Source organism: Nannobrachium achirus (assembly GCF_963921795.1).
Source record: "Nannobrachium achirus genome assembly, chromosome: 12".
NCBI classification, from domain to species: domain Eukaryota; kingdom Metazoa; phylum Chordata; class Actinopteri; order Myctophiformes; family Myctophidae; genus Nannobrachium; species Nannobrachium achirus.
In genome coordinates this window covers 45,208,426-45,226,933 of record NC_137832.1, presented here as the reverse complement: position 1 = coordinate 45,226,933, position 18,508 = coordinate 45,208,426, and the positions used below count along the sequence as shown (strand labels likewise).

The 18,508-nt window shown below is 45.1% G+C and overlaps 1 protein-coding gene across 2 annotated transcripts in view; it reads right to left on the bottom strand.

Moving 5' to 3' along the window:
• Nucleotides 1-18,508, bottom strand: part of dapk1 (death-associated protein kinase 1) — a 98,455-nt gene that overhangs the window by 15,524 nt on the left and 64,423 nt on the right. For both annotated transcript variants that reach the window (XM_080738877.1, XM_080738876.1), the window contains exons 18-20: nucleotides 13,717-13,815; nucleotides 5,152-5,229; nucleotides 1,192-1,408 (exon numbers count right to left, since the gene is read on the bottom strand). In XM_080738877.1, the coding sequence (XP_080595003.1) occupies nucleotides 1,192-1,408; nucleotides 5,152-5,229; nucleotides 13,717-13,815 (394 nt within the window). The remainder of the gene's footprint in view (nucleotides 1-1,191; nucleotides 1,409-5,151; nucleotides 5,230-13,716; nucleotides 13,816-18,508) is intronic.

The following is an 18,508-nucleotide window of genomic DNA, read 5'->3' as shown; positions in this document are numbered from 1 at the left end:
TAGACAGATAGCTTACAGCAGGCAGTGAAAGAGAGAAAGGAAGTGGAAAACAGATTAAAAATGTCTTCCTGTCAGTGTTGGTCACACCACACCGAACGAGTCTTTCAAGTTTTGACATAAATGCAATCACTCTCCCTGGTACTGGCTTCCACAGAAAGCTTTTCTTAGTGCACGAAAAGGTAGGCTGGGATCAATACCATTTTCGGATTTCTGATCCGGTCTGGAGCGCAAATAACTTTTACGCCATCAGGCCGTGCACCTCCAAAGGGATTCCCCTAGTTTAACATTTGTTTATTTTGGTATGATCATTTAGTTTATTTTAGTATAATAATCGTTTGGTATGTTCATCTTTTATTCTAACTCGTGATTCGCATTAAACAATTTCACACGTTTTTTCTACACCAGATCACACGGCTCAGTTTTAGAATGGCTTTCCTCCACGGTGGAACACAAGGTTAAAATAAAAACATTGACCACATTTGCTTACACACATGCACCCTAGCGACGACTCGAGCTTGTAGATCTGTTATTTTCGATGAATACCACATATAGACCCCTGGGGGACACTGGTCAAGTACCCGGTCAGGTATATGGGGTTTAAGAGGTTAAAGCGGCACCAAACACACTGCATAGACTAGAGCTGATGGCACTGTTCTGTGCCTGCAGGGGAAGGAATAAATCTACCGTACTGGACAAATATATGAATGAATAATGTTTCAACGTCATAGCCTGCCACTCACAAAAAGGTGACTGACTCTGTAATGAAGCTCTTTGAGTTGTTGAACACACTCCTGCAGGGTTTCGATCATCTGTGACACTGACATACATTAAATGTGGGAGAAATCCTCTCCCTTCCCATTCCCATTTCCAACGCGTCCCACCACCAATTAAACACACTGAATTGGGCCCGCTAATGCATGGTCGCATAACATGTTCTGCAAGGTTCTTCAAAAGCATCACAGTATTTACTGCATTTCTTTTGGACCTGAGTAATTACAGTATGTTGTTTTTCTGTTATACTGAGCTTCTACGATTAATTCAACGTGACGCTTTAAATCGTGGTTAGATAGTAACACCCCTTAATAGTTACATCCCTCGAGTGTACAGAGCTTTTAAGCTTCCTTGATTTCCGAACTACCCAGAGATGAGCTAAATAGTCCTAGTGTAGAGAGGGGGGACATTAAGGCCTACCAGCAGGTTTGGAGTTGACGGGAGAGTTGGGGTGACGTGCCGTGTTGGTCAGGCGCGTTCTCCTCCTCCTGAAGAAGCTCCGCAGGATGCCACACTTCAGAGACTCCAGCAGGGTGCTCTTCCCGGAGCCCGAGTGTCCAAACAGCTTCAGCTTGATCCTGGGTTGGACCGTCTGAGTGGGCCTCAGCTGCTGGATGTAGTTCAGCTTGAGGTTGTCCTGAAGAAAAAAATTAAAATACAAAACACATTCAACAGACAGACAACGGTACGTTATCACTTTCTATACTTTTTATATAATTAATTATTTAGATACCTTCTGCCGCCATTGACTGTACCTTATTTTCAAGACCCACTGAAGCCACAATCGTGTCCATGTTGTGGAAATTCACTATGTACTACTAGTTAAGAGTGGGGTGGCTCAGAGTAGATGACAGAGTACAGTTCAAATCTGAATATTTTATGGGGGTCGTGGCCTGAAAAGGTTGAGAAACACTGCTTTAAGACACTGGTTGTCAACATGGGGTCCTTGAGGGGATTCCAGGGGGTCCCCGGTCTTCCAGATAGTTAGGAACCAAATGGACCCTTTGATGGGTCTGTAACTCAGAGTGTAGAGTACACTCTCAGAGTTCAATAAACACTGAGGATTTTACAGTGTAGATTGTGGACTAATGCATATCAAATTGCATACAGGCATGAATCTCATGTGGATACCTTTATCTAAAGTACCTTTTTTCCCCCCGGTTCCACCGTTGCTTACATTTTTGAGACCCGAGTCAAACCAGCCAAGATAACGTCAACACCTGTACTTTAGTGCAGAGTCTGAATATGGTGCAAGGTCAAGAAGGAATGAAACACTGCAGCGTATCTTGACATATTCTCAACAAGGCTCTGGACCACTGCTGGCGGTATTTCACACTGTTCCCCAACTTCCCTCACGCTCATATTCTGCTGTACTGTTCAGGACACATCAAGCGTTCAAATGGGTTGGAATCAGGTATCGACTATATAGCGACTGGTTTCTTAACTTTTCTTGTTCCTCAAACTATTCTGCGTTTGGATGGAGTTCTAGTCATCCTCGAATACAGTTATCAAAGAGAGAGAGAGAGGCCTCAACACCACAGAAAAATCCAGTATAAATTAAATTGTGGATCCATACAGTCTTGACACTTTCTGAATTAAAGACCCTATGACAGTGATTACCTTTGGGCCATGAGGATTTTGCAAGTGGGCCCTGAAATAATTGGCAAAACACAATATTTTATTTATAATAGAACATTAATAATACAAAATTATGATGCAAAGAAATAAGTAATTAAGCCATTGGGCATACTATGTTGGCTCCATTGATCCAAGCCGGGAACACAATCGATTGATTAAATAAAATAATCATGCCCTGAAAATGCACACGGCCCAGCCACTTGCATACAGGCTACTGAAGTGGTCAGATGGGTGGGCTGCAATCGCTTCTGAGATTCTCAAGTGGGCCCTGATGCAGAAATGTTTGGGAGCCACTGCATCATTATATAACCATGCTGGTTATAATGATGATGATGATGATGATGAAATATGCATCATGCATCAACAGACCCGTAGCATACCTCTATCCATCCAACTAGTATTTAATAACTTACTTCTTCGCTAACTTTGCCATATGCCTGTACATTACATGTCTATTAAAATAAACAGTTGTGAGGTTTCTCACATTCAACAAGCTGTTCACAGTCACATAAGTGATATTCTCACCTCTACATCTATGCTACCAGTATCAGACTGCCTCTCTTGTCAAATCAACACAGTGATATATATATATATATATGTCACAGTTAGTTTGAGATTCAGTTAGATTGAGAACAGGAGCGTTCGTTGTGCGGCGCGGGGCGATGCAAGTGGTTGCTTTGATCCACAACAACGACAACGTAGCGCCGGCAGTAATGATGACGCCTCACCCCACGGAGGTTAGGGTTAGGGTTAGGCATAGTTTTACTGAGGTTAAGGTTAGGGTTAGAGTTAGGCATTGTAAGCTAATGGCTAAACACAGCTGAGCTAGGCTAGTAGATAAACAGAGGGGTCGCAGACAAGTGACGTCACCGACTACAAAACGGTTACAATAATCAGTTACATTTGTAGTATTTTAAATTTATCGTGAAATTATCCTCCGTCATGCACTGGGATGGATCAATTCACCTTTTATTTACAGAGCTGCATATCCGGTACCATTTAAATCCTCTATAAGTGGTAAAACGGACCTGGAAATGACATACTTGATACAGTCTTTTTTAACACTCTCTACCAAATCTCTTTTGCCGATCTACAAGCTCACAATGTCCAACACATTGTGAGCTTGTAGATCTGCTATTTTTTGGCAAATGTTCTGCTCCAGGGCTAATGGATGTTGGGCATATTTTGATTATCGCGATAATATCGTAAATCGCAGTCAAAAGATTAAAATAATCGTGACATGAAATGTTCATATCGTCACATCCCTAGGCGGATGTTTCAATGGGAGGATGCCAGAGTGTTGTCAGGGAGAAATGCTAAAAGGGCACTTTGCTTTAGAATCTGTAATACATTTGATTCTCATCTGAAATGATGGGCATGGTTTTGACTAGGAATAGTTTTCTGAACAAATTCATCTCGGATCCCTGAGAATCAACTGCTTCTCAAATACCAGCGGGCATGAGTAATGACATGAGTCATGGTTTCTCAGGACAGCATATGCATAAGGATGGCAGTTTTCACAGTTTCACACGCTGCACTGAATCTCAGCAGGTTGTCTGTTGAAAACTGAAGATTGAATAATATATATAAATTATATTAAACATTCAATGTGAACATCTGCAGATGATCAAGAGGACATATTCAATTTGCTTTAAGATGCTTTCAGTAACACAAATAATGTCTCACAATGCAGTGCATTAATTACCAGACTACATGACCGGCAGGATTATCTTGGTAGTTTCAGGAGATGGCATGTTCTAGGACTCTAGGGCACTGTATCTTAAACAGGGGTCCATATGCACCACAGCAGCATGGAACAACTAGGTATAAAACAATTCCTGTCCTTAAAAGTGAACATAGTTTAACTCCTTCAACACCTTGATAGTAGAATCCTCTGCCCCACCCCTCCTTTCTCTGTAAATAAACCTCATGATTCTACCGCATTTTATTCCAATATGTTTTGTAGTGTCATTATATTGTATTGAATGTTGTATGTGTTATGATGAATTGAGTACAATGGAAACAAGCTCCCTGGCTTTTTTTGTGTTATCCTTTTAGCATAACCTTTGACTGTACTGTTAACAATCTAGTTAATTAAGGGATCTTTGAATCATACAGTTATTCTTTTCTAGTTTCATGCCTCAAGTACAGAGGAGAGAGACAGAATGTTGCAATCTAACAGATTTATGGTGTAAATGTTTCATTCTACGCCTCGCAGCACATGAAGAGCTGAGGTGTGATCAAACATTGTGAAAGTTGGGTGTGGGTTTCCTGTTCCATTTCAAAAAGTAATCATTCATACCACAAAATCAGAGGGGTGTGTGTGTGTGTGTGTGTGTGTGTGTGTGTGTGTGTGTGTGTGTGTGTGTGTGTGTGTGTGAGTGAGTGTGTGAGTGAGTCTAGCTATACTTATGGGGACTAAACGCATGTTCACACAGTCACCTGCAGGGGACCTCTGACAGTGTGGGGACAAAATAGTAGGTCCCCACAACGGTTAGGGTTAGGTTTAGGGTTAGGGGTTAGGTTTAGGGATAGAGGTTAGGGTAAGGCCACAGGACTTGCATAAAAATGAATGGAAGTCTATGTAATGTCCCCACAAGTGATGTAAATATATTGTGTGTGCGTGTGCGTGTGTGTGTGTGTGTGTGTGTGTGTGTGTGTGTGTGTGTGTGTGTGTGTGTGCGTGGGTGCGTGTGTGCGTGCGTGCGGGGTGTAACTGCAAACCCAATCAAATTTGCATACCTTCTTAAGCCTGCCTAGTAACGCAACAATGTGTTCATGTTGTTCACTGGAAGCCAGATCCTCTGCAGTCTTCCCATCCTGTAAGAGAAACAGACATACTAAGCCATGGATAGAAACAGACAAAATGATCTCTAACGGATAGATAGATGGATACTATATACTATATGGGCAGATATAATATGGAGAGAGAGAGAGAGAGACACACACTAATGGATAGATAGACAGATAGATAATAATGAATATATCTTTTTTAATTGAAAGATTTTCACAAATAAAGGAAGTGTATGAAAGTTGAAAGTTTGTTTATTTGACAGGGACAGTACTCATTAATGGACATGTCAGTTTTCACTTCAATGTAAATGAGTTAGCCACAGGCTAATTTTCATCTGTAGTCCCTGGACCTTAGTGGTGATCAACCCCCCAATCCAACCCTTGATGCTGAGTGCCAAGCAGGGAGGCATTGGGTCCCATTTTTAGTCTTTGGTATGACCCGGCCGGGGAATTGAACCCCCGACCTCCCAGTCTCAGGGCGGACACTCTAACCACAAGGCCACTGAGTTTATTTTAGAATGTGCATTGATACAGTACTTGCTACATGCCCACATCCAGTCAAACATTAGGCTAAATGCATCATGAAGGTTCTGTGCAGGCAGTGTTGACAGACCAGGAAGCCAACGTGACGTCACCGAGTCCCTTCCCTACCGCCCCACTCCACCGTGGCCACAGCCAGCACCACCAAGAGCTTGTTTCACTGAGATTCAAATATTCAATTATTCACATGCTCTAGAATATTCCATTTCAGATGTCTGAGAACCACAAGCAAGCACGCTTGTTAGGAGGCGAATCCTTTGGGCTACAGCTCAAAGAAGAAAAACTAGCTGAGCCAAAAATAACTGAAAGAACTGCTTTGGTAGTCTGTGAATGCTGTGTATGGAGGAATACTTGAATTTCAAACATCCAGCATATGGTTAAAAGAAACAAAGCTGTTGGCCAACACATTAAACTACCAGCTCGCCATACAAATCACTGAGAGAGCATGAGACATAACAGGTGAGACATTCCTACTACAACTTATTAGCTAAAATAACGACTCTGGAGGTGCCTGGTGGCTCAGCCAGTGCGCAGACCACATGTTCCTTGGGAGCACAAAGTCCGGGTTCAAATACGACCCTCGTCGTTTTTTTGCATGTCCCTCCTCACTCTGTCCCTGGTGTCCTGTCTTTCTACACTGACCTGGCTGAAATGACAGGCCATGATTCTGTCACTGATACGTGCTTCTGGCTGCTTTGGAACTTGAACTGCTTTGACAAAAGGTGTCCGAGTGGGCAGAGTCACTTTCCGACTGACACAGCTAAACACAGTTGACACCAAAACAACATTTCTGGTGACCAAAGAAAAAACAATGTTTGCTAATAATAAAAAAAGGGCTGCGGCCTAAAACCTGGAAGCAGATGTGATAATAATAATGTTGCAAATGTCAACAGTCATTTCATGTTTACACCCATATTCAATGGAACAAAATGCATTTGGTGGTGCAAACCATGGCTGCACAGTGCACACACACACCTCTTCTATATACTGTATATCGCTCTGCTCTGGAGATACAGTATGACCAATTATGTACAGTAGACTCATTTTAACCGTTGACTTGATTGTGAAAAATGTTAACCATCTCTTCGTGGCAGCCTGCTAGTACTGATCATTCCCATCTAGTTTTCATGAAAATCCGCCAATGGCCGATGGGGTTAAGGTGCATACCGCATACGATATTAGGGCATATTACATACAGTAGACCAGTGGTTCTCAAACGTTTTGGGCTTCAGTACCCCCTTTTCCTGATCGAGAACAACATTTTGATTAGAAAACACTGACATCTAAAGTCCAGTTTTTATGTCAATTTGTTGAAAATAGCAGAAAGTAGCCCGTTTTCTATTCAGTAACAGTTGTGCTAGTCAAGTCTTACTAAATTTGGTTTACTTTAAAGCTTTGCGAAGCAGCACGTTCATATACATGTGTCAATGTTTTATAATTAAGCATAACAGTAAAATAAATGTTTCCATTTTCCATGTTCTCTCAAGTACCCCCATTTGAGAAACAATGCTGTAGGCGACAATGAGTCATGGGTTTGTTCCCTATAGACAGTTTTCCTGAGCATTCCCCTGTAAGAGGTATATGTAAATGTATATTTAACTTAAGTCTGTTGATATGCTGGACGAGGAGTTACAAAGATGTTTGCCAGAAGTTGATAAACATATCAACCTAAAGGACTTTGTTCCCTCAAAAAACAGCACGGCAGGTTTTGGAAACTTTTAGTCAGCTAGCACATTGCAGCCTCGGGAAGCCATGCATGTTTTGTATTGGTTTCCCTAGTTGTACGTAGGGTTGAAACCGCGGTAATCCCGGCGCGTACAGGTGGCGCTCAGGAAATCAGTCTATAGCCTGACAACCTTTGCTGCGTGACACTCCCCGTCCTGTCACTCTTCACTGTACTAGCCAATAAAAGGCAGAAAAGCCCCCCAAAATAACCCTATTACCCTAGCCCTAAAGAAAAAGAAAGAAAATCTGTCCATACCATATTATTCTTTTGACACAAACTCACACAGACAGGAGAGCTTACAATACCTTGCCACACGTTTGTTGTGGTTAAGGTACGTTAAACTGTTGTGTTACAGATACACACAAATCTCTCTCTCTCACTCGCACTCGATCTCGCACGCGCACACACACACACACACACACACACACACACACACACACACACACACACACACACACACACACACACACACACACACACACACACACACACACACACACACACACACACACACACACACACACACACACACACACACACACACACACACACACAGAGTATACGCCTCCATCCATCTCCACAAATTGCCTAGCTGACAACTCTCTCCCATTCCTCGTTCTTCAGCATGTTGACACAGAAACACAATAGTTCCAATAAGGCTCATGTCTCTGCCCACTATGCCGTCAATCTGTCAACGTGAAGCCCAGACTCCTTTACTACTCTCACAGGACCACCCCCCCCCCCCCCCCCCCCACACACACACACACACATTTTGTTACTATATTTGTGAGGACTTACACATTTTACAGTAAAACAGCAATTCTATATACCAATTTTCCCATTTTAACCACAACCCTCAAGCTTAAGTTAGATTGTCAAAGTATAAATCAGGCGTAACACAACCCTAACCCCTAAACTAACTTCTAAATGCTTAATCTGTAGCATTATTGATTTTTTGATATTATAGTGTTTAGACTGATTATAGGTTCTTGATTTACCTATTATCCTGGAATACTATTTCTATGCGTAAGTTTCACATGTACATGTACACCAGATGTAAAAATAGCACTTTTTAAAACATATTGCACTCCTTTATATACAGCCCACTTGTGGTGCCGCTACAGCAGTGCAAAAATGAAGAAACTTCAGGTGGCATATAATGATGCCTTTAGAATATTTCTGAAACTCCCAAGATGGACAAGTGCAAGTGAAATGTTTGTGACTAGCAATGTACAAACCTTCAATGCTGTGCTCAGGAATTTTATGTTTAAATTTATGTGTAGACTTATGGAATCAAATAATGTATTAATTAGGGCCTTGACAGAGATCACACAGAGTGATACAAGGTTCACCTCATGCTTCTGGAAACACTGGAGGCAATGTTTATATATTTTTTAAATGAATGATAACAGTCTGGAACTGTATACCTCTGTAATGTTTGTTTGTTTTTTGTATGTATGTTTTTATGGACCTCTGTGTCTGAAATAAAGTTTATCATGTATGCATTTGATGTATTACCTCTTGTTTACCTTGCTTACTGTAAATCGCTCTGGATTTAGAGTGTCTGCTAAATGCCTTCAATGTAATTGTAAAGTGTTAAGATTAAGATTAAGAAACTAAAGGCCAAATGATGCTTTGACGTTTGGAGTTTTGAGCATTCATACTGCCGACATGACAGCGTTGCCACAAAACATAAACTAGAAAGTAGATGAAGTCTTGTGCATCTTCCAATCCAATTTGAGTATGCAATATTTCATGAAGGCGTCTTTAATTTTTACGCAACACAGTCGGCGGAGGTTCTCGACAAGTTTTGGCGTCACTTTCGGCATGCGGCACGTCAGTCGACACAAGAGCAGAATGCATACAAGCACACACACTCCACACAATATGGAGTCCTCTCTGTCCATCCAGCTATAGAATGTTGCTCAGAACATCCCACTGACCATGAGCCACAGCAGAATGAATTATATATCCCAATACCTGCTCTCTGGATTAAACATGCATAGTGCCTTAGCCATCATACAATATTAACAAGAAGAGAATAGCACAGTGAGAAGGAAAAAAACCTCAACTGGCACTTTCCGTTTCCTAGCGTAGCTCAGACGGTTTCATTTTTAAAGCTATAATCCGGGACTTTCCGGAATACAATATTAAGTGGTTGGAGGTGGTCTCCCTACTCTTCCATTGAGACATCTTGACCCTGGTGTTGGGTAAGACTAGGGTAACCAATCCTTTCCAAGGACACTAGATGAGGCGCCGCCGCCACATTTATTGTAATTCGGACATCATTGCAATGATGGCTAGCTAAGGTGGCTTTAATGCCACTTATACATTATGTATGCTGCTTATTTATCAGGAAATATTGAATATTGAATAAAATAATAAAAGCGATGTCTCTATCTACTAGGCTAGCTCAGTGGTTCAATCCCCTGGCCTGGCAGATAACAACGACCAAAAAGAGCCATTGCCACGCTGCTTGGCACTCAGCATTTAGGGTTGGATTGGGACCATGTCTCTGCGAGATACTAGCATCATGTCCAGGGGTACATCACGCACATCATGGCTGAGGGGTGTACTTAAAGTAACAGGCGATAGGCTCCCACTATATGGGCAAAAAGGCTCTGGATATTCAATCTATAGGAGAATAAAAAATTGTCTGCAGCTAAAATGAGTGGGTGAGAGAGTGAGTGAGTGAGTAATAGCAAGAGTGTATGAGTGATATAGTGATACTAGTAAAAGTGATACAGTTTTAGTCTGACACCTATGTATGGTTGCTCTCCCTGCCATGGAAGTTGATTGATTGATGGATGGGTGAAACAAAGAGTTTCACTTTGTTCAACTAAATGACAAAATAATTTACTACACTCTCACGTTTTGTGTCCCTCAGGCTTGGGCAATAGGACAACTATTCAACACAATGTCTTGTTGGCGTACTCCGTGGACATTAAAGTGAGCTCAGTTATAGATTAATCTGTATTCATGAAGAACATAGCACAGCTCTGTCATTTCAGCTTCATAAAGTAAAATATTTAAGACCTATTGAGCCCTAACCAAGGCCGTAGGCTTGGGGAAGGGCAGTGTCAGTTTTACAGAGCTGCGACTGACAGAATAAAGTTTCAGAGAACAGAGCATCATTCTCCGTTATATGATAGCTCGTGAGGAAACCAGAGCTTCAAGGCATGCAACAGAATAACTTTCTTTTCAGGCTTGTTGCCACCTTTCTCACCTCTTGCACCACAATGCATTATTCACTTATTTTGTCTGACAGATTTGTGTGTAGGTTTACCATATCACCTTGACAATGTCCACTTATACAAGTATCTGAATTTTGATTTGGAGGTAGATGCCACAGTAGTTGCTGTGCGTATCATTATTTCAAAGAATGAGTGTACAACATACTGTAATAAGACATATTCTTTCCTTAGGTGAAAGCAGTTGTAAGCAAGATTTCACGACTAAAACACAGCCATGAGCCATATCGCCGTCGGGTCCAAAACCATTACTTTTCAGGAAAAACCCGAGTCCCTAATGGGGAGATAATCGACCGTCAGGTCGCACGTATACACACAGCCTCATGGTGGCGCTAGAACAGGGGCATGTGAGAAATCAGGGGTGGAGGTTGTGGTCAAGAGTAGGGCCAAAAGTGTGATGTGATGTGACGTGACGTGACGTGACGTGACGTGATGTGATGGACATACTGACAGACAGCCGGTGGAGGTTTTGATAGTAACTGCGATCTGACGATCGCAATAAAATAAACCAGTAAGACTCCCTAATCGGGAGATAAGCGACCGTTGGTCGCTTATCTCCTGTCACACTGCTGACATCAGTATGACATCACACCGTACACAAATGACCCTTATATAAGACCGGCATTATCTACCGACAGATTAGTAACAAGATGTCAAAATCGTTGAAGGTTGAATCTCCAGATATGGAGATAACCAACACATCACTCCATATATGGAGATAACCGACGAATCTCACTTAGTCTGACCTCACAAGCCCCATATTTGGACACGAACAACATATAACTCCATATATAGAGACATAGCTGCTGACATCAGTATGACATCACACTGCTGACATCAGTATGACATCACACCGTACACAAATGACCCTGACGGCACACACCAAGCAGTGTGATGTCATACTGATGCGGAGATATGAGCAGGGCAAAGGTGTGACGTGTGACCGACGGACGGACGGACGGACGGACGGCCGGTGGAGGTTTTGATACTAAACTGCGACCTGACGGTCGCAATTAAACACATAGACAGACTTAACCACTTTCAACCTGGTGTCCCTATCTAGTGCAATGACATTGGCAAACATTTTTCTAAATGTTCCAAGATTTTCCTAAATGTTTCAAAAATATTGACACTAGCAGTTCTACAATCTCACGTCTCATTGCTATGTGAGCTTGTCGATCATCCGTTTTCAGACAAAGAATGATTGCGACCGTCAGGTCGCAGTTACTACCAAAACCTCCACCGGCTGTCTGTCAGTCAGTCTGTCCGTTACGTCACACTTTTCCCCAACTCATATCTCGGCCACCATTGCCCCAATCCATGCCAGACCTTGCAAACACACTCCTTGACTGCCAATCCACAACCTCCAGGGACCCCCGGAGCTCCAGGGACCCCCAGGGACCCCCTTCCGCCGCCACCAAAAAGTGCAAAAAATGACCAAATGACCACCCTAACGGGGCTGTTCATGGGGAATTCCCGGGGACCACCGACTCCTGGTGCTCCAGAATGGATGCAAAAGTGGTCGGACCCCCGCCACTGCAGCGCACATAAAATGCCGTAACTCGGGCTAGGAGCGACCGGGAGAGCCGGGGCCGGTACCCACGCATCCGCCTCGGCGCCGCCAAGAGAGCCGTCAACATGAATCTGTCCCATATAGCGCCACCATCAGTCCCATTTTTTCAAACACATTTTTGGACACTGCTCCAACAGATTTTGCCCTAAAATCACGCACATCGGTACACAGTATGTCTACACTCATGTCATCAACATGGATCTGTCCCATATAGCGCCACCATCAGGCTGATTTTTTCAAACACATTTTTGTACACTGTTCCTACACATTTTGCCCTAAAATCACGCTGCAACCTGACGGTCGCTTATCTCCCGATTAGGGAGTCTTACTGGTAAAATAGGGCATTCATTTATGATTCAAGATTAAATATGCTGACACAATCGTTCTGCCTGACAGCAACACTATGACCGAGGAGGAGACTTTAAGACAATCAGTTCCGAAAGCCAATCAGATCAGTTTTGATGGAATGGCGTGCAACTCAATTTTAAGAAGGCAGTCCTAATATTTAGACACTCGCATTCTTTGTGTTGCATGCAGTGGAAGCCTGCAGATTAAAACCTCTTTCGAGAGAAATATGTGTCATCAGCTCTTTTACTCTCATTTCCCATATTTGCGAGTGATCGCACCGTGGCTCGCTCTACAGCTGCAAACCTGCTCAAGCAGAAAATTAACTATCCATACCCTCACTTCACAAATAAGCCCTAATGTGAACGTCCACAAATTGAGCCACAAAGGGATGAGCTGAGACCATGCATGTGGTTCATCCATAATATATTTTTTGAAGCATGCGTCAAAGCCACCCATTGAAAGCCCTGCTGGTGACAACATCCTTGTTCCTCTCTGCATGTTAATGTGTTCCCATCTCATTCCCATCTCTACTGGACAGCAACGCTATTCAGCTATGAACACACTCACGCAGGATCATTAATCATACACCCAGAAGAGGCTCTTGACCCACCAACGCCTGTGCCCGGAACACTGGAGCAATACAAAGTGCTTTCATGTCCCGTAGCAAACACACCTTCAATACACGGCCATAGAATAATATTCATGCCATGAATAGAAAAGAACACACTTTGGCTTTATAGTTACTTACCCCCACACATACTGTTGACATGAGCAATGCATCAAACAGTGCAGAACATGAATAGGCCTGTCACAATTATTACATAAACACATAATCGCAATTATTTGACATAATCACAATTATTTTGCGTAATCGTCATAATCGTTCCCGTGTTGACAAGCTCACAACGTGGCGCGATGCGACACATTATGAGCTTGTAGAATAATTTCTTTGGTATATATTATTTGTAATATCTTCCCTGTGCAAGTTCAAAGCCTAAAAGCTGAACAGAATTTTTAAATTGTTAATCGTCATGTATCATCTCATAATCATGAATAAAGCCGTTTTAATGACTTACATTGGTGATGGCATCGATGTTGGCTCCAGACAGGCAGAGATGGCGAACCACCTCCAGAACACCGTTGTTCGCAGCCAGGTGAAGGGGAGTTCTCCCGTACTGGACAAAGAAACAAGATGGAATACACGTGTTCAGTCTGAGGTTACACACAAGTCAAATACCCATACATATGTCAATATTTATTGCTACACTTTTTTTGTCGTTGATTTTCTTAAATCAATACAATGCAATGCTACACTCTGTCAATGTGAAGACAATGCAACTAATGACATTATAATGTTATTGCAGGATATATCATACATTATTTGGAAAATGTGATATCTAGGCTGAGAAAATGATAAGTATAACACATTATGAATATTACTAGGTGATAGAAAAGTCACCATGCACCATTTTATTGCAAAACGTTTAGGTTCCGGACGGAACCATGTTTATTTAATACCGGAGGACAAGGTCCCCCTATGGGATAACAGCGCCATCTGGCGATGCAACAGAGTAAAACTCATAAGCTCCCGTACGAGAAATGTCATTTGTCGGAAGGGCTGTCAATCACAAACGAGGGCACTGCCCCCGAGTGTATATAAGCCCTGTGGGCTATCATAACTTCCTCTAAAGCCGCACCTCTGCGCCCGCAACTAGCGAACAGAGGGGCTTTATTCGGGGGACCTTGTCCTCCGGTATTAAATAAACATGGTTCCGTCCGGAACCTAAACGTTTATTGTCATACCTCCAGACAAGGTCCCCCTATGGGACTCATACACTCCCCGAGAAGCCATGAACCGACAAGACTGTCGTGCACACCGACCACACCCGGAAGGAGGTCCCGTCAACCGACGTGACCCCTTTCAGGACTGATCCGACCCAGACCGACAGTGCCTGGGCGTGTTCAGACAGAAAAAGACCCTGACAGACCGAGGCCTGCCTTATGCACTAAGGGCAGACACAGGTCCGCCTTATAAAACTGCAGTAATATAAGGGAAAACTCAGGGTCCCCCCCATGTATCCTAGAGACAGTAGCATGCTGTCTCAGGAAGGGGAGCCGCCCCACTACATAGTAGGAAGGACAGCAGCACCCAGAACCGTATGCGCCATAGCAGAAGGCGCAACGTCCAGGTGATAGTAGGTCGCAAAGGTGGACGGCGAAGACCAATTCGCCGCTGCACAAATCTCCTCAATGGAGACACCTTTGGACAAAGCCCAAGAGGTAGACACACCCCTAGTACTGTGGGCCTTAAGTGCTTCCGGCACTTCAGACCCAGACCGGGTGTAAGCCAACCTAATTGCATCCACAAGCCATCTCGACAGAGTGGGTTTGGACACCGCTTTTCGTTGACGGGCATTCATGACCACGAAAAGCTGAGAAGTAGACCTGCTGTCCACCGTCCTATCACAGTAGGCCTTCAGGGCCCTAACTGGACAAAGACAATGAAGACGCCTATCCTCCTCCGATGCAAACGGAGGAGGATGGAAAGCCGTCAAAACAACAGGTTCCTTCGGGACCACACGGTTCTTAGGAATAAAACTCAAATGAGGTTTAAGAGTCATTATTGAGAAACCTCATACAATCAGGGCTCACAGAGAGCGCATGAAGGTCGCTCACACGCTTAGCCGTAGACAAGGCAAGCAAAAGAGCTGTTTTGAAACTTAAATGTTTCAAAGAGGTCCTCCCAATCGGTTCAAAGGGTGCCTTGCAAAGGCCCTCAAGAACCACTTGTAGATCCCACACAGGAAACAAGGCTCTGGTCACAGGTCTCAAATGGTCAACACCATGCATGAACTGGACCACCTCAGGGATTTTAGAAAGGCCTTTACCTGCCACCCCCAGGTGGCAGGCATCAATAGCCGCTAAATAACCCCTCAGTGTAGAGAACGCCAGACCAAGGTCCAGGCGGTCCTGCAGGAAATCTAACACCCTCTGGGCCGAAGCTAAATGAGCCACCACAGGTGGCTCCTGTAGCTCACACCAGTCCAAAAAGGCATTCCACCTTCCATCATACACAGCCCTAGTAGAGGGGGCTCTAGCACTCTGAATAGTGGCTACAACCGTCGGTGAGAAGCCTGCTGCGAGCAGGTTCTCCCTCTCACGGGCCAAACCCACAGGTCTAGGCCCCGTGGGTCTGGATGGAAGATCTCGTCCCCTGCCTGGCGCAGCAGATCCCTGTGCAAGGGAAGCCGCCAAGGGGGTCGAGAGAGCAGTGGGGTGATCAGAGACCTCCACACTCCCCTGGATGGTGTCACCAGAAGAACCTCCTGGTTGGAACATCTGATCCTCTCCAGAGTGGGAAGGATCAGTTCCAGGGGTGGAAACGCGTAGAGAAGACCTTGTGGCCATTCGTAAGCAAACGCGTCCGTCCCCAGAGGAGAAGGTCCCCTCACTGAGAAGTAAAGGGGACACTTCGCGTTCTCCTGGGAGGCAAAGAGATCGACTCGAGGTTGACCGAACCTGGAGAAAATCTGCCTCACCACCGCAGGGTGGAGAGACCAATCCTCGTAACGAGGCTCCCCCCTGGACAACAGATCGGCGCCGCCGTTCTGAAGGCCCGGAACATGGGAGGCTCTGATGGACCTCAGACGAGGCAAGCACCAGAGGGTCATCTCGCGCGCCAGCTGATCCAGCGTACGCGAGGAGAGGCCGCCCTGTTTGTTGAGATAATACAGGGCCGCCGTGTTGTCCGTCCTGACCAGGAAATGGCAACCCCGGAGAAATGGTTCGAAATGCTTGAGCGCCAAGTAGATCGCCATTAACTCCAGATAGTTGATGTGGTACTCCAACATGGCCTGGGTCCAAAGGCCCCTGGCTGAGCGCCCCTCGTGGGTGGCGCCCCACCCCGAGCGGCTGGCGTCTGTGGTGATCACCTTGCGTGACACCACTTCGCCCATGGAGACCCCACTCGTCAACAACGCCTGGTCCCTCCATGGGACCAGAGCGTCCATGCAGACCTGGCTGACTGTCACCTTCCTGTACCCTTGCAGGGAAGGAATCCTGAGCGCCAGTGACCACCGCTGGAAAGGTCTCATATGAAACCTGCCCAGACGCAGAAGTTGCACCGCTGACGCCATCAGCCCAGTCAACTTCATGCACTCCTTGTACCTGACCACCTGGTTCAGTCGGAAGGAGCCGAGACAAGTCAGAAACCTGTCCACCCTCTCCGGGGAGAGGCGAGCGGACATGGTGGCCGAGTCCAGAGATATTCCTATAAAGGAAATCTGCTGGGAGGGTGACAACATGCTTTTGCCAAAATTGACGTTGAAACCCAAGGCCTTCAGGTGTGACAACACCAGATTGGTATGGCGCGCCGCTTCTGAGCAGGAGGCGGCGGAAATCATCCAATCGTCTATGTAGTTCGCCAGCCTGACTCCCTGATGCCTCAGTGGAGCAATGGCTGCCTCGGTCACTTTCACGAAAACCCGAGGGCTCAGGGAAAGACCGAAAGGGAGGACCGTGTACTCGTACAGGCGCCCCTCGAAGGCGAACCGCAGGAACTTCCTGTGTGGGGGATAAATGAGGATGTGCTGATAAGCGTCCCTCAGATCCACTGAACAGTGGAAATCCCCCTGTCTCACTGATTTCATCAGTGACTCTGACGTCAGCATCCTGAATTTGAACTTTTTCAAGTGCTTGTTCAGAGCACGTAAGTCCATAATCGGACGCAGCCCCCCTCCTTTTTTCTGAACCAGAAAATAACGGCTCTGGTCGCGTGATAACTCCACTATAGCGCCCTTGCGCAATAGTGAGTCTATCTCCTCCCTCAAGGCATCCGCTTTCAAGCCGCGGGCTCGAGTGTAAATAACCTTGCTGGATAGGGAGGGTATTTCCGCGAACTGTAGTCTGTAGCCCCGTGTCACCGTCCGAAACACCCAGTGATTCGGATTGCAACGCTTCCATTGCTCTGCACACTGTGCTAACGTGTTGCTGAGCAACGGAGAAGCCTTGGAGTTGTACCGCCTGAGCCGGGAGGGAGAGGAAGGACGGGACCGAGAGGTTCCGTATCCGGGCACGTATCCGTATCCGCCAGACGCCGGGCCGGAAGGCGCGGAGACACCGGCGGAAAGAGCGTTTCCGTTTCCGGTACGCTTATTTCCGTATCCGGTGGGAGACGGACACGTGACCTCCAAGAAGCCTCGCTTGTTAAAAATACAGGCGGCACATAGCGTGGAGCCCGGGGGACAGGGTTCATCACATAAGTAACATAATCCCCGGCTCGGGGAATTGTATTTACGTTTACAACCTGTGCTAAGGCCTTTATATGCTTCCTTACGGGAAGACGAGGCCGACCCTGGGTGATATGTGTTGGCTTCTTCCCTGACGCTAAGACCAAACTCCTGTCCTGAACTAGAGTCGGCATAACAGTGCCGCTCGGTGGAGACAGAGGGGTATTGCACACTAGTGAAACCATACCATTGTGAATAGGAATTAGCTTGTCTGGGAACATTTTGCAAAGAGAAATATTCTGCTTGTAACCTGTCTGCGTGACTGGAGGAAGCGATATTTTCTGAGTGGAAAGAAATTCCAGCCTGGACTTCTCTACACTGGCTAAATTCATGCAAAATGGGGTCGTCTGTACTAAAGCAGGTGGGTTTGAAATAAACAGGCATTGTTTTATCAACACACTTTTTAATACAGGCACTGGAGGAGAGCACAGAGGAGGAATAAACATTACTTTCTTGGCATAAGAAAAATTGTTCATATTGTCCAAACGTCTGCGCTTGCAAGGGGGGGTCCCCTGAATTTTCAGGGGGACCCCGCCAGAGTCCAGTGTCACTTTCGCGGCGGCTTCCCACGGGCTTTGTG